The sequence below is a fragment of the Syngnathoides biaculeatus genome, chromosome 5 (genome assembly GCF_019802595.1).
Source record: "Syngnathoides biaculeatus isolate LvHL_M chromosome 5, ASM1980259v1, whole genome shotgun sequence".
Classification (NCBI taxonomy): domain Eukaryota; kingdom Metazoa; phylum Chordata; class Actinopteri; order Syngnathiformes; family Syngnathidae; genus Syngnathoides; species Syngnathoides biaculeatus.
In genome coordinates, this window is record NC_084644.1 from 24,905,344 (window position 1) to 24,932,901 (window position 27,558).

Genomic DNA, 27,558 nt, shown 5'->3' on the forward strand with positions numbered 1-27,558 from the left:
GACACAATGTAGCTCCTTCTGACCTTCTCTGTACTTTTCCACTAGCATCCTCAAGGCAAATAATGCATCTGTGGTACTCTTTCTAGGCATGAAACCATACTGTTGCTCGCAGATACTTACTTCTGTCCTGAGTCTAGCCACCACTACTCTTTCCCAAAACTTCATAGTGTGGCTCATCAACTTTATTCCTCTATTGTTCCCACAGCTCTGAACATCCCCTTTGTTCTTAAAAATGGGAACTAGAACACTTTTCCTCCATTCTTCAGGCATCTTTTCGCCTGCTAGTATTCTGTTGAATAAGTTGGTCAAAAACTCCACAGAATCACACATGTCATCAGGACCAACTGCCTTTCCATTTTTCATCCTTTGTAGTGCCTTTCTGACTTCCCCCTTAGTAATCATTGCCACTTCCTGGTCCTTCACACTTGCCTCTTCAACTCTTCCTTCTGTCTCATTTTCTTCATTCATCAACTTCTCAAAGTATTCTTTCTATTTAGCACACTACTGGCACCAGTCAACACATTTCCATCTCTATCCTTAATCACCCTTACCTGCTGCACATCCTTCCCATCTCTATCCCTCTGTCTGGCCAACCTGTAGAGATCCTTTTCTCCTTCTTTCGTGTCCAACCTGGTGTACATGTCTTCATATGCCTCTTGTTTAGCCTTTGCCACCTCTACCTTTGCCCTACGTCGCATCTCGATGTACTCCTTTCGCCTCTCCTCAGTCCTCTCAGTATCCCACTTCTTCTTCGCTAATCTCTTTCCTTGTATGACTCCTTGTATTTTGGGGTTCCACCACCAAGTCTCCTTCTCCCCTTTCCTACCAAAAGACACACCAAGTACTCTCCTGCCTGTCTCTCTGATTACCTTGGCTGTCGTTGTCCAGTCTTCCTGTCTTACCTCTTTCCGAAAGGCCGCACAACATTCTTCCTTTCTCAGCTTCCACCACATGCTTCTCTGCTCTACCTTTGTCTTCTTAATCTTCCCACCCACCACCAGAGTCATCCTACACACTACCATTCTATGCTGTCGAGCTACACTCTCCCCTACCACTACTTTACAGTCAGTAACCTCCTTCAGATTACATCGTCTGCACAAAATATAATCCACCTGCGTGCTTCTACCTCCGCTCTTGTAGGTCACTATATGTTCCTGCCTCTTCTGGAAATAAGGGTTCACTACAGCCATCTCCATCCTTTTTGCAAAGTCCACGACCATCTGTCCCTCAAAGTTCCTTTCCTGGATGCCCTACTTACCCATCACTTCTTCATCGCCCCTGTTTCCTTTACCAATATGTCCATTACAATCTGCACCAATCACAACTCTCTCGCTGTCTGGGATGCTCAGAACTACTTCATCTAGTTCCTTCCAGAATTTCTCTTTCAACTCTAGATCACATCCTACCTGTGGGGCATAGCCGCTAACCACGTTATACATAACACCCTCAATTTCAAATTTTAGTCTCATCACTCGATCTGATAATATTTTCACCTCCAAGACATTCTTAGCCAGCTCTTCCTTTAAAATAACCCCTACTCCATTTCTCTTCCTATCTACTCCGTGGTAGAATCATTTAAACCCTGCTCCTAAACCTCTAGCCTCTAGCCTCTAGCAGCCTTTCCACCTGCTCTCTTGGATGCACAGAATATCAACCTTTCTCCTAATCATCATGTCAACCAGCTCCTGAGTTTTTCCTGTCATAGTCAAAACATTCAAAGTCCCTACACTCAGTTGTAGGCTCTGTGCATTCCTCTTTTTCTTCTGACGATGGATCCGGTTTCCTCCTCTTCTTTGTCTTCGACCCACAGTAGCTGAATTTCCACCGACGCCCTGCAGGTTAGCAGTGCCGGGGGCGGGCGTTGTTAACCCGGGCCATGACCGATCCGGTTTGGGATCTTTAGATGATCGCTCATATTTGTTTGGCACAGTTTTTACACCGGATGCCCTTCCTGACGCAACCCTCTGCATTTATCCGGGCTTGGCACCGGCCTACAGATTGCACTGCTTTGTGCCCCCATAGGGCTGCACTTTATTTGCAGCTGCCTCTCTTGACTTTATAATGATATGCAATATAAAGCAGGAGCTAAATGAACAAATCCCGTTTCTGTAAGATGATTTTTTTTTTTTATCAATTCACGTTATCAGCCTCTTTAACTCTAAAATTAACATTTATCTTGGCATTTATTTGAGATGTTGTCTTTCCATCCCCATTTACTTCTTTTGTATTTGACCTCATTTCCCACATGATGGTTATGTTTTAGAATTATTTCCAAAGGCCATCTGTCTTATTTAGGTTTGTACTCATCCATGCCAGAAATTTGTATTTGGCATTTCATCACGCACAGGTTACAGAATTTCAGTGACATCTCATGGCCTCTCATCTATGGTGCTGTAAGGCTCTTTCTTTCACGTGCAGCACTCTTCAGACTACAATTGCTTGAAAGGGACATGCCAGTGTTAAGAAGGTCCCTGTCACAAACTCTTGGTTCAATCACCATGTCCTGGAAAAGTCCTTCGATGTCAGCTCTGGAGAACAGTGAATACTATTTTTTGCAGATAATATCATTTCTGATCAATCCATCCATTTTTTTTCTACTGCTTATCCAAGGTGGTGTTCTGGGGGCAGTAGCTTTAGCAGGGACGGCCAGCCACCCCCTCCCCAGCCTTTTTATCCAGCTCTTCTGAGGAGATACAGAGGCATTCCCAGGGCAGATGGAATCTCAAACATGTTTGGGTCATCCCCGGGGTCTCCATCTGGTGGGACGTGCACCAACACAATGACAGGGAGATGTTGGGGAAGCATTGAATCCTCAGCCACCTCATCTGGCTCCTCTCAATGTAGAAGAGTAGCGGCTCTACTCAGAGATCTTTACGGATGACTGAGCTTCTCTCCCTTTTGCCAAAGCTGAGCCTGGAAATCCTGTGGAGGGTACTCTTTTCGTCCACTTGTATCCGTTATCTTGTTCTTTTGATCACGACCCAGAGCTCATGAACATAGGTGATGGTAGGAACGTACATCGCCTGTTGACTGAATCACAAAGGACCAATACAAAGTTTTCATCACTGCAGACACTGCACCAATTTGCCTATTGAATTCCTGTTCCATTTTTACCTCACTCGTGAACAAGATCCACATTTACTTAAAATCATCCACTTGGGAAGGATTTCATCCCCAACCTCCAGAGAGCAGACCACCCTTTTCTGACTCAGGCCCATGGTGTCAGATTGGAGGTACTGATTCTCCTGCCAGTCACTTCACACTTGGTCACGAACTGCTCTAGTGAGAGTTGTAGAGCATGACTTGATGAAGCCAACAGAACCACAGCATCTACAAAAAAACAGCAATCCAATTCTGAAGCTACAAAACACCCTCACCCCACTGGTTGCGCTTAGAAATTATGTCCATAAAGATTATGAATAGTATCTTTGACAAAGGGCAGCCTTGGCCCTGTCCAACCCTCACCAGAAAGGAGTCTGACTTACTGGGGGCAATGCACGTATAGTGAGCGAACAACCTGAATCAGGGGTTCGTTATCCCATATTCCTGAAGCATCCCCTATAGGAGTCCACAAAGAACACCATCCAATGCCTTCTCTGAGTCCACAGAGAGTGGTTGGGCAAACTCCCATGCACGCTCGAGGATCCTGCAGAGGGTGTAGATCGGGCCCAGTGTTCAACAGCCAAGAAGACAACTACACTGCTTCTCCTAAATCCGAGAATGAACTTCCTGACGAACCCTCCCCTTCAGCACCCTTGAATACACCTTGCAAGCGAGGCTAAGGAGTATGATCCCCCTATTTTTGGAACACACCCTCGGTCCCCGCTTCTTAAAAAGGGAAGGTGGTCCTCCTCTTTAAGAAGGGAGACCTCCAGTCTGAAAGTTAAGGGGAACCTTCCCTGATGTCCTTGCAATGATGCAGAGGCATGTGAACTAGGACCATGTGAGCATTGAAGTCCCCCAGCAGAACAGTGGAGTCCCCAGCAGTAGCATTCTCCAGGATGCCCTCCAAGGAAAAGGGTGGGTACTCTAAACTGCTGTTTAGTGCATAAGCACAAACAACAGTTAGGACCCCCCCACCCCCCCCACCCAAAGGCAGAGGAAGGCTACCCTCTCATCGAGCAGGGTGAACCCCAACATCAGGCACCGAGTCTGGGAGCAATATGAATACCAACACCCGCTCAGCGCCTCGCACTGTGGGTAACTCCAGAGTGGAAGAGAGTCCAAGCCCCTTTCAAGTAGACTGGTACCAAATCCCAAGCAGTGAGTGGAGGCAAGTGTGACTATATCTATATATATCTATATCTTCGACTTCTTACACTAGCTTGGACTCCTTCCCTGCCAGAGACCTTGGATTGTAGCTGACCCCTATGGCCCCTCCCACAGGTGGTGAGCCTATAGGTAGGGGGACCCATGTTACCCTTTATGGCTGTGCCCAGCCAAGCTTCATGGGTGTAGGCCCGGCCACCAGCCGCTTGCTTTTGAACCTCATCTCCAGGTCTGTCTCCAAAGGGGATGTCCCGGTGACCTGTGTCTGGGCAAGGGAAACCTTTATCCACTTAAATTTTCCATCACAGGAGTCCTTAAGCTGTGCGTTGTCAGGTCCTTCACCCAGGAGTTTTTTGCCATTAATAACCCTACCAGGAACATGAAACCCAAGACAACCTCGCTTCTAGGATCATTGGGACACACAAACCCCTGCACCAAGATTAAGTGACTGCTTCCAGGAGGGGTCATTTGTGATCTCCAGGAATTTATTTTAGATTTAATTGAGAAATATATTTTTAGTTTCATCAGAACAATTTTGCTAAAAGTGGAGCCTGTCATGAACAATTTACCATTGAGTCTTGCAGCTATGATAAATGTATTTGCAGGCATGATTGCGTGCTTGTTGATGGAAGACATTTTGATGTATTTGGAAGATGGACGGACTTTCCAGGCTCGTTTTATTCCCCTTTGGGTTTTAAACATGTAAACATAAATCAGACCTCCTTGTCTGTCTATTTAGAGCTCACAGTGGCTTTTGAAAAAGTCCCAGAAGTGTTTCTCAAATGACAAATTATTTTGGCATCCGAGTCCTATGGTGTATATACTGTATGTCAACAGGTAAAATTCCAGTGATGACTTATCATCTCATTTTGTGATACAATTGCTTACATGTGCACTTGCTGATAGCACAATATTGCTTTATTTCCCCAGGTGTTGGAAGCTGCTTTTCTCACATTTGTTAACTGTATCTCTGTTGCTTCCTTTCCTGTCACCATAGCTCCCTGCGGTGGTCACTTCACCGATTCCGAGGGCACCGTGCTATCCCCAAACTATCCACATAATTACACCAGAGGCCAGCGCTGTGTGTATGACATCTTTGTCCCGGGGGACTTTGGTAAGCCTTTTAAGCATAATGTCCAATGAGTTGAGTTGGTACTCAGTAGCCCATTTGTAGGGTCAGTGTATTTCACTTTACGAACATTGAAAAAACTGCAAGGGCTGAGTGAATATGTGGGTTTTGTGGATGAGGTACATGGACTATGTATGAGCAAATGTGGGTCATTCTCAAAGATGGTCATTCTTGTAATATATTTCCTTCTAGTGTATGTGTTTTATAGCAAGACAAATGCAATTTATGATTTACTAATTTATTTAATGCAACAAATAAACATTCAGAACAAAATAAAAAGAAACCCAACACGACATACACTTATTGGAACTATAAAGTACCAATCATTCTATAATACATTCTCATGAAATGATGAAATATTACACATTACAACACATTAGAAATTAGAGAACAATAAAATAGATTTGAGAAGTTATAAAGTTCATTCATATTGGAGAAAGAATTGTATTGGATACAGATGTCTGGGATGTTTTTTTTGGGAAAATAACAGCTAAATTCTGATTTATTGGATATTTATAGATCAATGTGAATGGTAAAATTCTGATATCTGAACCAGGCCTCTTTTGTATGTGGATATACAGTATAATATATGGGGTGTGTTTCCAATGTGAGTACCCATCCATGCTATAGGTCATCAAAAAGAGACGAAACCCAATGGTTTGACAAAATAGACATGCAGCAAAAGCAATGGTGGATGAAGGAGTAATAAACAGTGGTGGAAAAATACTGCTTTAGAACTGAAAAGTACAGGAAAATGTTGGGTCAGGTAAAGCAAAAATATCCTTGAAGTTCCCACAAATCCATCAACATCTACACGCAGGGCCATAATTTGCCTCCATAAACACATGGTGCATCACCATTTTGTGCATATGAAACGTAACATCATGTTTTGTCCGCATGCCTGTCACTTCACAGACAACATTCCGCTCACAGTAGAAGTCGCCTTTGTTTTTGTAATGCGAATGACTGTGTAAAAAGATCGGGACATGAATTGGCCAACATACCCTGCAGTGTGAACATGGCCCAAGAACAATACTTGGTTTAGTATTCTTTAAGTAGATCTGTGATGTCTACTGGGAATGAGCAATTTAGGCATTTGTAGCAGTGGTTAAAAAGTACATGATTTAACTCCATTTGTTTCTGTATTCAAACTATTATGTTGCTATAAGACCTTTTACTCTTGCGATGTGTTTGTGGAAGGATTTTTTGATGGCTTTCATACTGCTGATAAGTCTGTAGCTTAAGCGGAACAAGATGTCATATGGGATTTAAGCCTGCAATACATTGTACAATTTTGGCTGTCTCGGATGATAGATTCAAAATCGTAAGGAAAATCAGCTATAGTGGCTGAAAAACAGTAGTCATAAATCTCACAGGGAGACAGGGGTAAATATAAAATAAAAATATATGTACCTGTCGTGTTTCCAAAGATGAGCTGCAATCTATCACTGTCATTTATTTAAATACCTCAACTCAGTGTCTGTCTCTTGTTGTTGCAATGCTCCGATATAAGCGGTGGAACCGGGCACGGGATATCCCCCAATTTATACCCTTTGTGCACTTGTGTGATGGTCAGTAACCCCGGTTGACAGTTGGTTTTGGGGATGGAAAAGTTTGATCGATATAATGTTCACCCAAAAAACGTCCACACATGCTAGGGAATTTTGCCCTTATAATAACATTTTTAATCCATTTATTTTTAAATGGGTGCACGAGAAGCCATCTTGTCTAGCTAAAGCTAAAATTGACTGTGTATGTAAAGGTGTAAAAAAAACATGACTGTAGTTCCTTTTTGTAGTAGTGGCATCCCAACTAGCTCCTTTTTTCTTCGGCACGGATCTCACCACATATTTGATCATCCACCTATTCCACGTACATTGCAGCTTGCTTTTATATAAGACTGTGAACATCATACAGCAGGGATGCTCAATGTGTCATTTGCGATCGACTGGGGCAACTTTGGTCGATCGCGTGATGGCACCCCCCCTCAAAAAAAAAAAAAAAAAAGACATCAGCCTATCATCCATCTCGTCGCTTGAGTCAGGTGTGGCCAATACGTCCATCGCACGCATATCAAGGCTCGTTTTAGCAAGCTGGCAGCAAGCCACCCTATTTACGGTCTCTCTTTTGCTTTCTCCACGGCACTCCCACCGATGCAATGTGTCTGTTCATTAAAAAGCAAAAATACAAAAAAAAAAAAACTCATTCACTTTTACTTTACTTTACTTGAGCACTTCCATTATGTATTTGGTGATAATTGAAGAAGACATACAGTTCACACATTTATACAGTACATGCACATCTACGTTTTATACCCATTCTTTCTGATAGAGAAAGGGATCTCACTACTTTGCTTTTGTAGAAATATACCTACTGTCAGACGGAGTTTTTATTCTATTACATCCGCAAATATGCGCAAGCACGCCTGCCCCATAATGTCATTTTTAATCGAAGGTAGGTTGACTGGCCCATGTGTAACTCACAATTCCTTCATTGTTGTTTTGTAAACACTAGAAATGTCAATGTGATAGCAGACATCAGTACACATGAAATTATTTGACTTTTTATGCATCCTGCATATATACAGTATCGACACTTTTAAATGATGCCCCTCACTGGGACATCGTATCAACCTAGTGGGACAGACAGGGAAAGGTCAGAAGGAAATGATATGACTTTCAAAGGTTTTGTATCTTCTTTATTTTCAATGGATTTATATTCATGACAAATATAGTGTAGTTTCAAGGTTGTATGTGTTTAAACTGGTTAAAGAGAGATGATTCAAAGCATAGTGTTAACTATATGTAGGCATGCTTGCCAAAAAGGCACTTATGTATATAAAAGAGCTTGTTGATATATCACAACTTTAAGATATTAAAGTACAGTATAATGGAATGCATTGTTCTACCTTCTAGTTTGTAGCTTGAAGTAGAACAATGTGTTGTCAACTGAGACCATGATCCATACAAGGCCTCCTCTATGGGAACTGCATTATTTTTATATAGTACATATTATACTAGAGCTCAGTCCCCTGAGAGATTTTCCAATTCCCGAAAAAGATGTAGATATTAAAGTCCATTGTCTGTGTAGATTCTCACTCATCCAAGTAATGGTAATCAACAGAAGTCTTTCTGGGTTTTTTTAAGACATTCCGCTTAAGCCAAAAGCATTTGTCAGTTCAATATTTTAGGTGTTGAGCCCTTTTATTTATTATTCTGGTTTATCTGATGTCACTGATTGTGCTGTGGTACACACACCTAACTTTGGTGTGAGCACGATGGGTTCAATTCCTCCTCAAGGATGGTGTTATGTGCCCTATGACTAACTTTCCCCTTGTGTCATTTCACTTTATTACACTCAACTTAATTTCTGAGTTTATTTCTTCTATTTTCTTTGTATGTATGATTACTTTGGATGACTTGTTCCCAAGTCACTGATGGTGTAGTGGTACACACACCTGACTTTAGTGCATCAGCGTGAGTTCAATTACTGCTCAGTGTTGATGCCGATATCTGCCCTACAACTGAGTGGTGACCAGTTCAGGGTGCAGTCCGCCTTTTACCCGAAGGCCATTGGGATAGGCTCCTGGACTCCCATTACCCTTTTGAGGATACACAGCTTGGAAAATGGATGGGTAGATGAATGGATGGATGAATGTATACTTGTTCCCAACATCTGATAATTTTTTTAAGTCAATCGCTCCATTGGAAATATACATATAATGAGAAAAAATGGTGACATATTCAATACTTATTTCAGGTTGGACATTCTTTATTTAAGTTGCCAGCAGTTATGAGCAGTCTTTTCAGTATACCTGCACGTATTGCACAATACATTGTTTGGGCATCGTCACCGTGATGTACATGTACACAGTAGTTGCTAAGAGGGTGGGGGGAAAAAAGTATATCACAGGTGCCGCTCTAATGTTGATGTACTATAAGATACAGTGAATCAATTGAAATATTACAAGTAACCAGCAAAGAGACCTGTTTGGACATTGTCATTATAAATTATGTATTATGTAAATTATAACACTTCAAACAACACATGGAGCAGTGCAAATTGTTGCATTCTTATATCCTTGGATGATAACTATGAAAGAGGTTGCTTGGAGCAATGGACCCCTGCTGCATTTCACTGATTTCACATTTTCACTCTTCATAATGAAACTACTGTAGGCAGGCATGCCGCAGATCCAAACATGGTAGTGAATCAGTTGTATTAACCAAGTACAGCAGTGTGTTAATAGACACAAGGAATTGGTTTCTAGTAGTTGGAGCCAATCTAGTCTGACAACTAATACCCATGATGATAAAATATACATCGAACAATTAAAGGGCCACTGTCATGAAATGCATAATTTTTAGTATGTTATTAATGAAAAAACGTCAGCCGGTATGGACCCATCCCTTTTTTTCACCACAAAACATGATTTTGACGTATGTAGCTTTTTGTAACGCCTGTCATGAAAATCCTCTCAAGGGATTTCTTTTAGAGAAGAAGCATGAAGTGATGTACAAGGCAGGACCGCCCTAAAGTGGACTCGTTTGTTTCTATTAGTTTTACCTCCGGGAAAGTAGCTCGTTGTTCCTTCGTGTTAGCCAAAATACTGGCTCGTTGCATTGGTGGACATTGCTTCAACACTTGGGAGGATGGATTTACCCTTCATAAGTTTGCAAGAGACCCGGTTCGTGAAAAATGAATTGCTCGGGTGGAAACGACGAGAGCTTCGTGGGTTCCAAATGACTGGTTGGTATGTATACAGTTACTAAAAAAAACAAGAAGCAATAGTTGGTGGGGAGGACGTAATCCTTTCAAAAAGTAACAAAAGATCAAAAGATCCACGTCCATAAGTCAGAGGTGCTAAATGTGTCGATGTGCCCGTCAGCGCCATGTCCGCCGATCACGGCTTCGGTTGGGTGGCTCATCTACACCACACGGAGGTGGATTGGACGGGGAGGTGGTTTGGCTGCATGTGGTTTGGCCGTGATCCGAATATCATCTAAATGTGCCTCAAAACAATAGGATAATATTGCCCAGGTCACTTCACTCGATTGTGAGATGTTCTCTTCTTTGAAAAGAGCTTCCATGTCCCATAGTCAGTGAGCCACCGCCGGGCTGCCTCATACATACTGTCTGGGAGTCTGTTGTTAGTTAGAAGTGATCTGCATATCATCTAAATATGGCTCGTAACAAGAGGGTAATATTGCCACGGACACTTCAGATGAGATGTTCTCTTCTTTGAAAAAAGCTTCTGTGTCTGAAGGGGCGTGTCCCATAATAGGGGCCACAGTGTGTTTTCAGTGCCAAATGTTTGGGGTGACGTCACGGACAGTAGATGCAGCCAATATGGCGACCACTTGAATGTCAAATGACACTTCCGCAACTTTGCGCATGGATGATGTGCTCTCTGCTCGTATTTATTTTTTCGTATAGAAATTGAAGTGAATAATGTTATATGTATTTTTCATTTCAATATCTATTTTAGAATGTTTATAGGGATGACCCTTGGGCTTTAAAAAACAGTATGATGAGTCACTGAGCAATGAAATTGAACCAATAGTGTCGGGATGCTAAGAAGAAATTGTTTTGCAATAGAACATATGATTGTAAAAATGGATTACCAGGAAAAATATTTGGATGGGAATTTTTGTAGTTAAAATACTGTACAATCACACTGTGATATTATGAAATTTACATAGTTTTGTAATATAAGAGTAGATAAAAACATTTGCAAATATAGAGCTGCTGGGAGTGTAACGTTATCAATCATTTCATCACCGGTACTGACATAATGTGTCCCGTATTTTTGTTCCTAAATAAAGGACTAGAGTCCTGTTTTTGTTTTAATTCCTCATTAGAACAGAAATATAAAACACCATTCAAGCAAGTCAAGCGACAAATCTTTCCTGTGATTGAGATTCTAGGATGAACGTGGCAGCTGGCTACTAGTACAGAATGAAAAGGTGGCAACAGTGGGGAAATGAAGTGCCAGTATTTTGAGGGCAATAGCCCATTAGCAACACTCTATTAAAAAAAAAAAAAAAAAAACAGAAATAAATAAAAAGAAAAGAACTATCAATTACTTCATTTTTGGACTGGTGAATTTGAATGCCTAATATCTGAGCTGATATGAACTGAACTTGTGTATTTTTTTAAATTGGAATATGATCTTTAAAGTAGTCTCTGGTAGATGATCAATTCCAACTCTCAACCTGTAATACAGTAATTCACATCACAAATATATCCCATGTTTAAAAAAAATTTGCAGTCATTTTCTTCCAATATCGTGTAGCCCTTGTACCCACTCACATTGCCATACCAAGACCAGAGAAGTAATAAGGGTCCACTCAGTCAAACATGCATCACTGTAATTACACGTTGTCCTCTTCCGGACAATCATGTCTTCATTAAGACCCTTGGTCTGATATTAATTTGTTTTCTTATTTTTTGTTCACTGCTTCCGTTGAAGTCACTTTTTAAAGGATCTCTGACAGGTTCTTGTTCATTTAAAGGTTTAAAGCTATGCATGCAACCCATCATAGTTCTTCAACATAAAAATTATAATGCAGGAGAATCTCCAAAATGAAAACAGTCAGGTTAGCCAAAGCTTTCCTTCCAGAAGTGAGCCATCATTCCTTGAGACTTAGTACTCATGGCTGTTCTGTGCTTTGTATCATTCCAAAGCCATTAAGGTACAATGTGCATCTGTCTTACCCTTTAATGTTTAATAATTGTCTGAAATAATACTTGCAGTCACATTTCAAACAATAACTCTGGTTCTTTTTTGAAATGCTGAATTATTCATGGCACTCAATCTTTGCCTAGGGCAATGCTTGTAAACATACATGCATACATACATGCACACTGGCCTGTAGGAATTCACTCTTTTTTGCACTAATTTTATATTCTGGTCTTTCACTTTTTTGAAGTTGCACCCACCCAACAATATATGATTCGTCTAACTGAGGCTGGCACAGTGGGGTAAAAAAACTGCAGGAAGTCTTACAATCGATAGAAACCATCCATCAAGGGTAAAAAAAGCAGAGCATTTTGTATGGAACCTAGAATGTTGTTTTCGCTGCTGCTCTAAAAAGGAAAAATGTTTTTCTAGTTGTTCTTAAAATATAAAGCATATCTAGTTCACGCAAATTCTCTTGGCCAGCCAAACCCGCAACATCAAACCTTCTCTTAGAGTTGAAACCATCACATGCTTACACTCCTTGAATCCCTCAGACAAAAATAGCCTTCAGATATTTGTCAGTGTTCTTCACCTATTTTGTTTTCTGCCTGGTGGTTACGTTTTCTAAAATCCCAGAGCCAAGCTTTGAGAAAAAAGACAAGACTGTAGATCCATCCATTTTCTGAGCTGCTTATCCTCACGAGGGTCGCGAAAGTGCTGGAGCCAATCCCAGCTGTCATCAGGCAGGAGGCGAGGTACACCCTGAACTGGTTGCCAGCCAATCGTAGGGCACATTGAGACAGACAACAGTTGCACTCACAATCACACCTAGGCGCAATTTAGAGTCTCCAATGTATGCATGTTTTTGAGATGTGGGAGCAAAATGGAGTGCCCCGAGAAAACCCACGCGGAAACGGGCAGGGCCAGAATCCAACCCCGGGGCCTCAGAACTCTGAGGCCAATGCTCTACAGCTGTGTCATCATGCCAAGACTCTATATATTATTTGTGATTTGCTGCTATGTGACTAAATACCCATTTTGTTTACATTAAATTTGACTGACACTACTCAAATTTGATTTCAAGTTAATATCACGGCAGAGACACGAATGAGTCACTGGTGAACATTTCCCCACATTTCATTTCCTTATTTTTTCTTTCTGGAACTTCTTATAGCCAATGTACATCTATATAGAATGCCAGCATATGCATAATAGCTGCCATCCAGTGTGTCAGGGGACTGATAGATTGCAGTAATAAATATTAGCTGTAACTAGATGGGCAAAGATAGCGTGAGTGAGTGAGGTGGTGAAAGGTAAAGGGTGTAACTGCTGGGAAGAGACAGCCGCAAAGAGAATAAGTGAGACGGAGTGAGCCATAATGAGTTAGCGGGTTGTAATGAAGGAACCCAGGAATGAGAAATAGCACTGCTGAGAGCTATCATGAAAGCCTTCACCCTGAGGGTGACTGTTGACTCATCTGTGATGTTCACTTGAGAGAAATAGCATGCATAGAGCCACCTCAGTCACTCATGGCATTGCATACATAAAAATTGACCATGATCTTTGTGATGTATGTGAAAAACAAATATTGATGATGAAATCACGACTTAATGTCATTGAAAATGTTTTCATTTGAATGTTATTTTAAAGGGAACATATTTTGCCAAACTAACCTTTTCTCGTATTTGGGATGTAATATTGTCTGTCTTGTTTAACGGTGCAACTGGTTAGAGCATTGGGATTCAGAGTTCTGAGGACCGGGGTTGAAATGCTTGCCCTGCCTGTGTGAAGTTTGCATGTTCTCTTCGTGTCTGCATTGGTTTTCTCTGGGCACTCCGATTTCCTCCCACATCCCCAAATCATGCATTAATTGGTAGCTCTAAATTGCCCTTAGGTGTGATCACGAGTGAAAATGTTTGTCTCAATGTGCCCTGTGATTGGCTGGCAACCAGTTCAGCGTGTATCCCGCCTCCTCCCCGAAGATAGTTGGGATAGGCTCCAGCACTCCTGCGACCCTCGTGAGGATAAGTGGCTCAGATGATGGATGGATGAATATTGCCTATATTGCCTCAGGAAAACATTTGAAACATAAATTAAAGATACGTATTCCTAAATTCTAGATATTTTATTGCCAAGGACTGAAACCATGTCATATGAATTTCTCCATCTCCACTACGTCAGTAGGAAAGGGCTTCGTCTCCCCTTTCCATTACCCAAGCCTGCTCGTACAACATTAAAAAAAACAAGTGTGCTCTCACAAGTGGGTCATCTCTATGGAGGCAACCAACCAGAGGAAAGCCAAATATGGATAAAGCATACAGAAAGCTGGTTTGTGGTTGAGTGTTTTTTTTCACCTCTCTCTCAGCGGTCATCCCAGTGGATGGAAGTGACCTGCAGAAGCCAAACATCTAAAATCACTCACTTAGCATACACACTGTTCACTGTTCACTGTAAATATTTTTCACTAGTCATGTCCAGGCATGCGCCCATTCGCAGGGTTTCTTGTGGGAATGGTATGGGGCGAAGGGATACGGGTGCCTGACAGTAATTCTGTTTCCTGGTCTTGATGCTCTGCTCCACTGCCCTACCACTCCCCCAGGTTGTAATGCATTACACACATTTATCCCCTTCTTTAATGCACTACATACATAGATTCTCTTGGCCGTAGTTTGGTCTAGGTCAGGGGGCAAGCTGTAGGGCAACAATGCCCACGTGCCTCTCCAGATATTAATGCAACACAACGCAGGGGCTTCACAAACACGGGTTAGGGCCAACAACGTTCAGTCAAGGACCTGACAGTAATAGAAACAGGGAAAGGGTGTGTATCCACTATTATCATGGCGATGCTCCTGGGGTTTGGCTCGTCTGGTTGGATGACAGTAAACAAAAGCAATTATAGCACTGTGTATTATTAACATAACAGAAGAGTTTGGACAAGGAAATAATACATTATAGTTGCAGAGGTGGTAATTTTTTTTTCTCCATTTAAGTTTTTCTTAAATCAAATAACATTATTATTAAGTAAACCACAAATCATATTTTTGCTGAGAAAATAAGTTAGTTGGGGCTCTCATTTAGGCACACTAGGCTGCAGTTACGGTTTCTGTAACTGTAGCTTTTCTTTTTTTTTTTTTTTACAGGAGCAGGTGATTGGTTTACTTCCCAATCCTAACACCTGGTATTCCTTGTCTGTCTCTAATCCAAGTACTAACCAGGAAGCAACACTGATTTGCTTCTGAAATCTGGCAGCATGTGGAGATTGGATAGCTTGCTGAGAAAGTACAGACATATTATTTCTCAATAACATAACCTCGACAGAATTTCTAGTTGCAGCCGAGGCGTAGAGGGTTTCCGGTTTGGTGGCCTCAGGATTGCATCACTGCTGTCTGCAAATGATGTGGTTCTGCTGGCTTCATCAAGCCATCATCTCCAACGCTCACTGGAGCGGTTTGCAGCCAAATGTGAAGCGGCTGGGGTGAGAATCAGCACCTCCAACTCTTAGACCATGGTCCTCAGTCGGAAAATAGTGGCGTGGCCTCTGCGGGTCAGGGATGAGATCCTGCCCCTGTCACAGATGTACAAGATGTAAAGTCTTCTTCATATAGAGCAGTTAAGAGTGCATCAACACCCCACATTATGTTACGCTTATACAGAGTGGCCTTACCAGTTTGCAGTTCCATTATAGACCAGTGCAATGACAATTGTGCCAAGGGAGCAGTTTAAAGTGACGAATTGTGCGATAGTCTACAGTATATATTACTTATACGAATACTGATTGTCCATTGCAGTCAGTTAGTCCAGCATTTTAAATTATCATATTCGTTTCCTGTACCACCACATGATTTTGATTATTTAACTGGAGGTTTTGCTACAGTATTAATGCCTAGATATTTGATATTCCTTAAGGGAATATGGAAGTTCGTATTTTGGGCTGCAGGGTTCCTTGAGATTGTCATTATAGGGAGCATTTGTCCTGAGCGGATTGAGACTGCACCCAAGAGCAGGCGGAAGATGAGATGTTTTGATGAGCAGTTTATTGAAACAGGGAAATATAGATGGTCCTTGAGTAATACAGTAATACAAATACAGTAATGTAGCTTATATGGACACTGGGGAGCAATTGTACCACTGGAATAGCTGTAATACTCCAGTGAACGTTTGTGGAATCAAGCAGGCTTTTATGCAGGTGGTAATGAGGGGTGATTGGTGACAGTTGTGCAGGCAAGGAAGGTGCTGGAAAGAGAGTGACAAGGGGCGAGCGTGAGTGAGAGGGCGGAAAATGCCAACCAAGCTCCAACAGCTGAACTCCAGGATGGCTCAAGACTGTATTGACTCTGACCAATTGAAAGCTTATTCTGATAATTGTGAAAATGTCTTAATGAGGTTAAGAACTGTTTTTGGGGTGATTTTGGTGTTCTTGTGAATAAAGAGATATCGTCTGCTAAGATTGATTTTGTGCTCTGACGCAGGAGTGCAGATACATCTAAGCTTACCTAAGCTAACCTTAATGTTGTGCCGTATTGCGATTTTCAGTGGTTTGATCATTTTAAACATTTATTGTAGACTAAAAAAAGCAGTGTAAATTTCCCTTTTTTCTATCTGTTCTCTATCCAAGTAACTAACACAGTACAGTACATGACAGTGCTAGTCCACAGAAGGAGAGGTGAACTTTGCTCAAGAATGAAGCCAAATGGACTGTTTATAGCTTGTGTCAAGGTGAAGCCACCACAACCCCTACCCCACCAAATAGCCCAACATATTTTCTCTGTGATGTTTCATTAAAAATGTGTCATTGCTGTCATACAATCACTCTGATTTCTATAAATGAGGCTTCTGTGTACTGTCAGGGGCCACAATCTCAGAAGGCCGATGCTGCCACACAGCAAAGATGACAGGCGCCTGTTTCCATAATTCATTGCCAGACAGACAAACACATGTTCCTATGTTCTTTACTTTTTGACAGTTCCCTGCTTTTCAACACCTTGTACTCTGTGCTGTGGTATCAGCTGTAGGTTAGTGTAATCTTGCAATTCCTTTTGTCTTTAAAGTCCTTCACCTTAGTTATTGCAAACGACCCTGTATTCCCAACACCTTTGATTTATAAACTGTTGTCGAAAAAGTAGTTCAATTTCGAAAAAAATAATCAATGCGTGTTTCAGCTAAAGTGACTAAATCAACCTCATATTACTGCACATGCTTTGAATGAGCTTTTTAAATTATTTTCAGCTCAAATTGCCAGGTATGAAATTAATGTTTGTATACTCAAGCTGTCACATTTCCACCATCCTGCAGGATCCACCTTTAGGCTGTTGTGCTCCTTACTCCTGAGAGAGTATTTGAGTGTTGTTAGCCCAACTCCCTGATTTGGTGAGCTTCATGAATGCAAAAACCCAGTTCAGTTTCTGGAGGTCTCTCATTAAGTGTTTTTACTGTGGTGTCGACAAAAAAAAATGACAACAGACTGACCAAATCCTACATTTGTATTTCATAGGGGTTATCTCCTCAGATTTAAATAAAACACCTGAAATGTTGAATGTATGATAAGATGTGCACAGTAAATGCTGGAAAAGATTGACATCCCTGACAGCTAATGAATACATCCAACCTTACCTCTGATCAATCGATTCTGCTCATTTACTCTATGTTAATGTGAAAATATGCAGAGTATTTGTTGTTGCCTTGTGTATTTTGGAAGCAATTAGGTTTAACATGAATTTTTTGTTCTGTATAAAAATATGAACTGTATGTAAAGTCATTTTTCAGGTGTTTGTGGTATTGTAAAACCAAATGCAGGTTACATGTGGTACAGTATGTTTTTTATTCCGATGAGCATCAATTATTTAAATTCAAAAGTTACGAACCATTCAGAGCTGTTTAAAAGTGGCTGCTTTACACGAGATTGTTTGCTTTCACATGTGCAAGTATGGTTGCCTTAAACACTTTCTTTTGAAGTAGCTTGGAATGAGACATTCACGCTTACAAGCTGTTCACATGCTGAATGAGTAGCTTTTGTGGATCCTCCCACCTCACTGGTACACGCTTTCGGATAATCCATCAACTATGCCCTTAAGCGAATGACAATTCACAAAGCGCAAGTGATCCAGTGGATGATTTTCCCCCGGTCTTTAGTAGGATGATCAAATAGCAGTCGGGGCAAGAATAGATACTGAAAGAGATTTTCTAAGATGATGAAATTTCTCATCCCTGTTGTATTTTGATGATTTACAGCAAACTGTGTGTCTTTGGTGTTAAGAATGACTGCTCCCTTTTTTTTTAAATGGATCGTAAAAGATGCAAAGAAGTTCAAATTGATAAGTGCAAAGTTTATATTAATACAATTTAATCAATCAGACTTTTTTTTAATATTTCTTTGCCTCACCTATACATTGTTTCTTTTCAAAGGTTCTTAGCGGCATTTCCCTGATCTTAAAACTCCGGTGATTCCTCTTAATTTTTGAATCCTCCTGTTTCACAACCACAGCCATCGCGTATCCAAAGATGTAACCTATAATGCTCCTTTATCACATGTTGTTAGTTTACTTCCATTACGATATAATCATCAACATTTTGATGGATGAGTAGCAATTATTTCACCAAAATGCACATATACATAATACAAAGGGAGAAATGTGTCTGCTGTAGTCTAAAAAATGTTTTATACCATTTGAATGAATGAATAACTTTATGTAAACACAGAGAAGATCATACAGATATAGTGTATGCGGACATATAAAATAAAGTAAAAAAAACAAAGTAGTGCCTCCACAGCTTGGATGCACACGCGAGAGAGCTGCATCTTGGGTTGTTTGTGTTATATTTGCATATCATACATTACCATCCATTTTAACATAATAAAACTTCATTCCTGGAACCTGCTCTTCTGTTAGCAGTTGTATGTAATGTCTAAATTAATTCATAATTAAAATAGAATGTCATAATTTCTTGAATGATATTTTCAGGGAGTGCAAAGCGACACCCTTTCTCAGTCTCAAAGAGTTGAGAGAAGCCAGGTGCTGTCCAGGAACTGAATGCATAATGAATTGCTTCAAAAATCAAATGCAGAATGCACACAGCTTTCCACACCACTCATTTTGGACTAAATCTGGCCTTCATGTAAAATATATTTTGTTCATGCCCATTAACTGCCATGACAATAAGAGGCACTGTACATGCTCTTGTGCATGTATTCTATATTTATATTCCAAAATGAATTCTATTTTTGGAGTATAAAATATGAAAAACCTAACCTTACTCAAAGCACACATGCTCGCACATGCGCACTCGCACACAAATCACTAATCACTTGGTTCTGCTTTACAGTTGTCTATCCGTTTTGGCCATGCATCCATTTTATGAGCTGCTTATCCTCACAAGGGTCATTTGGGTTCTGGAGCCTATCCCAGCTATCTTCAGGCTGGCGGCGGAGTATACCTTGAACTGGTTGTGAGCCAATAGTAGGGCATAAAGAAAGAAACAACCGTGTGGACTGACAAGCACACTTAGGGGCAATTTAAAGTCTCCAATTAATGCATGTTTTTGAGACTTGGGAGGGAAACGGAGAGCCCAGAGTGTGTTTGCTTGTCCAAAATAATGTATCCTCATTAGCATTCTGTTTGAAGGAAAGTTGTCATTCTTTTCAATTTTGTTTACACTACAGTATATATCATATACATAGGCTTTGCAGACATAATTTGCAGTATCTTTCGTCTTACCCTAACTGTCGGTTGTGTAAGTCCAAATTTTTGGACATCTCAGTCTGAAAGCTTATTTGTGTTTTCCTCCACACAAGTTCTGCGGAAAAAAAGGCACCCCCACACTTAATGCTGTGCTGCAAAGGGGAGACGGACAGAGCTTAACTCACCGTTACTGTCACAAAGCTATTGCCGTTCGTTTGGGAATCAAGATTGTTGTGTGGCTTTCTTAAATTAGAAAATTCAGAAAAAGCAACTCTAATTTTATCCAGCCGATACTGGTCAGCTAAAAATTAAGTGATTAGCCACAATTATTGTTAAATGACCAGTTTGGGTCCACTTTGAATAAAACTTTCATCATCATGCTGTATTCCTGAGGGCAACCAGGAACAATTGGCACACATTGCCTTTATTGCTACACAATGACACTTTTCCAGATAGCACTAATACTTGAACATGTCACGATCCAGGTACATCCGTTCAGTCTCCTCTTATCAAACGCATACTGTCAGCAGGATAACATGGTCGCAAATCACCTGGTTGCAAGAACAGACTATGGAACTCACTTCAGCTCTCGAGGGTTTCTCACATCCAAACCTGGCAAAGCACCTCTGAAATGTTTAACCTGTGAATATGGTCGTAACTTTCTATAGTAACTTTGGCTATTGACCTAGAATAGCATAATGCACCAGAAATTGGGATCGATAAATAGGACATAATATGTGAAAATATATTGGAAAACTTACATTTTTAATTGCTTGTATACAAACAGATAGTTACTTTACTGCAGTGGCTGCCGACCCATCAAGTGGGAAATTTAACAACCAAGTTCTCTATTGACAAAAATGTGTTCTGTTTTCTGGTGTACAGTCTAATACAATAACAACCTTATAACGACGTTAATGGTTAAATTAGTCATCACTGGCTCCACGTAAGAGCGTTTATTCTGCATTCTGAATATAGATGGGTCAATATCTTCTGGCCTTTGGGGAGTTTCTGAGTCTCCACCATTCTACATTTAAGAAATTAAAAGTCAATAGAGTTGGCTTGTTGGCTTCTGCTAGGTGGGTTGTAAATGTTGCTTGGTTGAGTAATTGTCACATTTTCACCACACCCTAGACCTGACCCGAAGAAGTCCTTGTCACAAAAGATGCACTCTGCATTGACCTAGCTGTAAAGGAGGCAGTGTGAGAAATGGCTCATTTGCATGAGATGGAATTGCCCTTCAGTTCAACCACAGTGTGGCTGTTCGTCATATTTTAATTCTTGATCTTATATATTGTTTAGTTTAATAAAAAAAAAAAGGCATAATACCGTTGGTCTCCTTGAAAGACACAAGTCTTATTTGATGCACCACTCAAGTATCCACACAATGCACCATTCATTCATTTATTCATTCATTCATTCATTCATTTTCCGTACTGCTTATGCTTACTAGGGAGGCGGGCATACTGGAGCCGATACCAGCTATCTCCGGGCAAGAAGCAGGGTACACCCTGAACCGGTTGTCAGCCAGTCGTAGCGCACATAGAAACATTCACACCCACGGAAAATTTAGTCTTCAGTTAACCTACCGTGGGGCCGACACGGTGGGGCAACTGTAAAACATTGGTCTCACAGTTCTGAGGACCTGGGTTCAATCCCGGCCCAGTCTGTGTGGAGTTTGCATGTTCTCCCTGTGCCTGCGTGGGTTTTCTCCGGGCACTCCGATTTCCTCCCACATCCCTAAAAACATGTATTAGTTGGACACTCCAAATTACTCTTATGTGTAATTGTGTTTGAGAGTGTTGTCTGTCTACATGTGCCTTAAGATTGACTAGCAACCAATTCAAGGTTGCCCCACTGTGTCGGCCCCACGGTAGGTTAACTGAAGACTAAATTTTCCGTGGGTGTGAATGTTTCTATGTGCCCTACGACTGGCTGACAACCGGTTCAGGGTGTACCCTGCTTCTTGCCCGGAGATAGCTGGTATCGGCTCCAGCATGCCCGCCTCCCTAGTAAGCATAAGCAGTATGGAAAAGTATGGCAGGCTGCCTTTTGCCCATTAATAGTTGCGATAGGCTCCAGCACTCCCATGATCCTTGTGAGGGTAAGCGGTTAAGAATATGGATGGATGGATTAACCTACTATGAATGTTTTTGGAATGTGGTAGAAAGCCAGAGTTCCTAGAGAAAACCCACGCAGTCACAGAGTGAAACATGCAAACTCCACATTTGGATTTAACCCAGCTCCTCAGTACTGTGAGGCAGATGTATTCACCAGTTGTCCAACATGCCACCCAGAATACACCAATTACGCTCTTCTTTTATCACATTATTTCAACACTTCTTATATAAATTCAGTCAAGAATGTCATGCCTGATAGAAACCAAGACTAACTGACACCAAGACAACCTTTTGTCATATTTTTCAAAATTACTACTTTCAAGGAGGAATGAGATCACCATTTATAAGAATGGGGTCAACCTGTGATTCAACGTTTTTTTCTTCATCTAAGCCCAGCAGCGATTTGGGAGGAATTTCAGAGATGCATGAATATCAAGATCTGTCACCCAGCTAGGTGTGGAAATGCAATTTAAGAGACTTAACTGCTTTGAGATAAATCCAAGAGAAGATGCAGGCATGGAAATGTTGATCATTTTCCAAGTGCCTTGCTCTATAGTACCATGACTAGGCCCAGAGGACAAAAGATTCATCACAGGCCTGCATAAATTAGGCTACAAAATTACAATGATTTATTGACTTAATATGTGAACGTGATTACAGCAGAGGAGCAGATTGGAGACACGCATGGCTGACTTTAGATTAGAGGCAGATATGAGCAACATAGCTCTTCTGAGAGTGTGTGTTGGCCTATTTGTGCTTAAGTTTGTGTGTGCGGAGTGTTTGCAATGCATGGCTGAAGAGTGTATTCAAGATAGTACAGTGTCTGTATGCTAATACCCCAGTGCTGGGCTGTCCCTAAGGGTAAATCCATCTCTTATTCAGAATCTGGTTGAGCCCTGGGCACTCCCACTCTCATCTGATAAAGGAAGAAGGCTAAATGTGCTGCTTTGGGTTCGTGCACCATGTTAAGTATATACTGTATCATGTGGATTTTGTGCATTGTTATACTTTATTTGCCTTTCTCGTCTGTGCTTGTTCAATTTTTTATGCCACTATGTAACTGGTCTCCAAACTGTAGCCCAGAGGCTTTTGCAGCCCATCGCCCATTTTTCATGGCTCACAGGCAGTGATGTGGGAAACAATTTGTTACAAAGTAACTTGGTACTCAAAAATAGCTGCAAATCTGAAGAATAAACAAGCAATGTAATTAATTATTGTATCCAGGATAATAACCAGATTGTACGTTTCACCACATCAGTAATAGTTAATATTGAGTCAACAATGATTCTTAACAACCAGTCATTTGAGGCTGATGCCTTGAAGAATCAGCAGCCCATCTGTCCATTAGTATTTCACCAAACAGGCAGTCTGCTTCCATTCTAAAGAACTGAAGAAAATGACTGGGAGGTCATTGTTGATCAATCCCCAGTGAAGGTGCAATACAAATATTGAAGAAGAAATGCGCGGCTTGACTATCACCATGTTTTGTTATTTTCCTTAGTTAAAAGTATATTTGATTTACTTTTTTATTTTCACTCGTTAAGAATAGAAATTTCAAGATGTTTTAAGCACGCAATTCATTGTGGGTTTGTTATCCATACCGAAGTCCATGGTCAGAAATTGTCATGGAGGTAACGACTGATTCACTGAAGGACTGATGACAATTAACTTGATCGATATTTACAGTACAAAGAAAAGTGAGAGCTTTCAATGTCGTCTCGAGTCCAAACTGTTTGTGAGTTGGTTTAATGTGCTGCACTGCTGACATTCTAGTCAATAAGTACTTCTATCCCATCACTCATCCACAGCTTTGCTAGTTAAACAGCTGTGTCATCTTGTCACCAGGAACAAAGGTTTTCTCACTCTTTGCGCCAAAATTACAATGGTGGGAGCAAGTGTGTGTGTGTGCGTGTGTGTGTGTGTTAGTGGGTGGACAGATAATGATAATTGATAATGTCCCCTAAGTATATCATTGTATAGTACAAAGTTACGAGTGCTGTTAAGATAATGTTCTTTTCAATTTCTTGTCAATGCGAGTGGTGGTCTGTGTCTACTTGTCCTGGGACTAACTGGTGACCAGTCCGCCTTTCGCCCAAAGTTAACTGGGATAGGCACTAGTACCTCGCGACCCTGAACAAGAATAGTGGTATTGAGGATGGATGGATAGAAAGCTAGATTGATGAGATGCAAGGCTTTGGACACACCAACTACTTTTGTTTTATCACCAAAGCTGTGATGTACCATCTTTTGTTTAAATATCCAAAAGACATATTAGAACTATATTTAATTGCTTCATAGATTGGGTTTAATTGGTCTAATACATTCCTTAAATCACTTTCTTTAATGACTTCACTCTTTCAAAAACCATCCCTTGGGACATAAGATACAGCATCGCCTCTATCCAATACATTGGCCAGGCAACACTTTTTTTTCTTTAATTCTTTCCTTGTTTATCTTGGTTACTATATGTTCAGGCCAAACAATGTTTTCTCACTGATTTACGACATTACAAAGCGCTATAATGATCCCAAGTAAAAATGACACAAGGCTGCTCCATTATTCTCCATCCGAAGGACACGCATATGTTGCCATTTTTCACCTTTTCACACATTCCAAGGTTTTTCTGTATTTTTATTTTTTTACTTTTAGATCACTGTTGTGTGCAGTCTGCCTTAAGGCGTTTGGATGTTGTTATGAGTGTAAACAATTGTTTTTATTTTGGAATACCCCATTAAAAATCTATTGTTCATAACAATGATAATTCTGTGCATATACTTTATGTACTGTATAACAGCTGGGGCCATAATGAGGTAATAGTACTCTTCTTGTTTTTCTCTCCAGAAATGTTGCATCTTTCACTATCATACCTGACTCATCAATACTGTGATATAGCTTCCTCAACAACCTTAAAACAATAGTTTATTAACGGTATGGTCATGCTACTGCCTTGAAGTCGTCTGTGCCTTGCAGCAGCCCCTCACCTGCACCTCATTTGTGAATTATGTATTTTATTTAAGCCTCGTGTGTTGTGTCTTAGGTGGCCAGTTCATGTGTGTGTGTGTGTGCGTGTGTGCGTGTGTGTGTGTGTGGTGTGTGTGTGTGTGTGTGTGAGTTTAGCGTGAGTTTACAATCTTCTTGGGAGTGTATTTGCCTCGTTACCACATCCCAGAGTTCCTCTGGCCCCAAGTCAAGTCTAGTCCTGTTTCCGTGTGTATTTTTCCCATTTTGTGAAAAAAAAAAAAAAAAAAGTTTTTAATGCAGTGCAATAGCAATTCCTGATCTCAGGGTTTACATTTGTGATGTGATTTGTGATGACGTTAATTCATACAGTTTTCATAACAGTATATTTCATGTAAAATCCATGTGACTCATAACCTATAAAACTCATTTGGGAAAAAGTTATAATAAGAAGAATAATATTTTTGAGAGGGGAAGTAAAAATAAACAGTGTGATTGTACAAGTGTGCACATATTTATAACCTGTGTTGTAGCTGAATTACCCAATCACATTCAACTTCATGTTACATTGGAGTCAGCATACTTCCTACCATTTAAGTGCGTTTGATTAACCCCACATACACATACATACACATACACTTGTTCTAGTAGCAACGTTTGTCCACTTATTTACCAATAGTTTTCCATTACTTCAATGGCTTCCGCATAACCTTCTTCTTAATTTCCAAGACGGAAACATTAAAAGAGAGTTCTATGAAGCTAAACAAACTAGGTCATCATCTGACCCATTGTAGTCAGTGCCACTAAATGAAACTACATACAGTGAAGAAAAATAAGTGTTTGAACACCCTGCTATATTGCAAGTTCTCCCACTTAGTAATCATGGAAGAGTCTGACATTTTCATCATAGGTGCATGTCCACTGTGAGAGAGAGAATTTAAAAATCCAGAAACCACAAAGTATGATTTTTTTAACAATTTATTTGTGTGATACAGCTCCAAATAAGTATTTGAACACCTGTCCATCAGCTAGAATTCTCAAAGACCTGTTAGTCCACCTTTAAAAGTCTTCATCCACTCCATGTATTATCCTGAATCAGATGCACCTGTGTGATGTCGTTAGCTGCATAATGACACCTGTCCACTCCAAACAATCAAGCAGACTCAAACTTGTAACATGTTAAAGACCAAAGAGCTCTCCAAAGACACCTGAGACAAAATTGTAAAAACTCCACACGGCTGGAAAGGGCTACAGAGAAATTGCCAGAGAAAGTCCACTGACGGAGCAATCATTAGAAAATGGAAGAAGCGAAACATGACGGTCAGTCTCAATCGGAGTGATGCCCCATGCAGGATATCACCTCATGGTCTCTCAATGATCCTTGAAAAGGTGAGCAATCAGTCCAGGACTACACGACAGGACTTGTTCAATGACCTGAAAAGAGTTGGGACCACCGTTTGGTAATACACTAAAATGACATGGTTTGAAATCATGCATGGCACGGAAGGTTCCGCTGCTTAAACCAGCACATGTCAAGGCCCGTCTTAATTTTGTCAATGACCATTTGGATGGCACAGAGGAGTCATGGGAGAAGGTTTTGTGGTCAGATCAGACCAAAATTGAACTTTTTGGTCATAATTCCACAAACCGTGTTTGGAGGAAGACCAATGATGAGTTCCATCCCAAGAACACCATCCTTACTATGAAGCATGGGGGTGGTAGCATCATGCTTTGGGGGTGTTTTTTCTGCACATCAGACAGGACGACTGCACTGTATTAAAAAGAAGATGACCGCGGCCGTGTATTGTGAGATTTTTGGGAACAACTTCTTTCCCTCAGTCAGAACCTTGAAGATGGGTTGTAGCTGGGTCTTTCAACATGACAATGACCCGAAGCACACAGCCAGGAAAACCAAGAAGGAAACGTTTGAGCTCTGCAATTGCAAACAAAGGCTACTGTACCAAATATTAACATTCGTTTTCTCAGCTGTTCAAATACCTTTTTGCAGCTGTATCACACAAATAAATCATTAAAAAAATCATACATTGTGATTTCTGTTTTTTTATTTTTAGATTATCTCCCTCACAGTGGACATGCACCAATGATGAAAATTTCAGACCCCTCCATGAATTCCAAGTGGAAGAACTTGTAATAAAGCAGGGTGTTAAAATACATATTTTCTTCACTGTAGCACATCTTACAGTTGTAGTGTTTGAACTACAACAGCTGCAACGCTAACCCAGTGATCAATACCATCAACAGAAAAACCATCTGACCTATATCTATTGCAGAGCAAGAGAAACGGAGGAAAGAAACATGTTGAAGGGCAAAGAATCCAATGATTCCTCAAATCAAAATATTTATCTTGGAGCAACAAATTGGATGTTTTTCTCTCAAATCTTCCAATCATACTGTCGGGAAATATTTGGAGAAAACAAGATCCATCTTCCATCGACTTGTTGGAGCAGTGGGAGTTCATCACTTTCAGTACCCACAAAACTTCATCCTTTAAAACTTCTCTTGTCATTACGTGAAACACACCCAAGTTTGTCTGCTTTGCTGTTGAAATTGGAGCCACCGCAGCAACGGCGTCTGTATCAGTGAGGCGGAAACTGCTGCAATAAACAGTCAGATGGAGTTGGTTATGCAGTGTTCGGAGCCATCGTGTGTTTCTTCTCCTTCATGAGGGTTTCAACTGCGACTTTTCACTCTGGCAATGACAAA

At 40.8% G+C, this 27,558-nt stretch overlaps 1 protein-coding gene across 4 annotated transcripts in view; it reads left to right on the plus strand.

Moving 5' to 3' along the window:
* LOC133500874 (CUB and sushi domain-containing protein 3-like) overlaps nt 1-27,558 on the plus strand; it is a 299,335-nt gene that overhangs the window by 136,562 nt on the left and 135,215 nt on the right. For all 4 annotated transcript variants that reach the window (XM_061820098.1, XM_061820099.1, XM_061820100.1 and 1 more), the window contains one exon: nt 5,267-5,383. In XM_061820098.1, the coding sequence (XP_061676082.1) occupies nt 5,267-5,383 (117 nt within the window). The remainder of the gene's footprint in view (nt 1-5,266; nt 5,384-27,558) is intronic.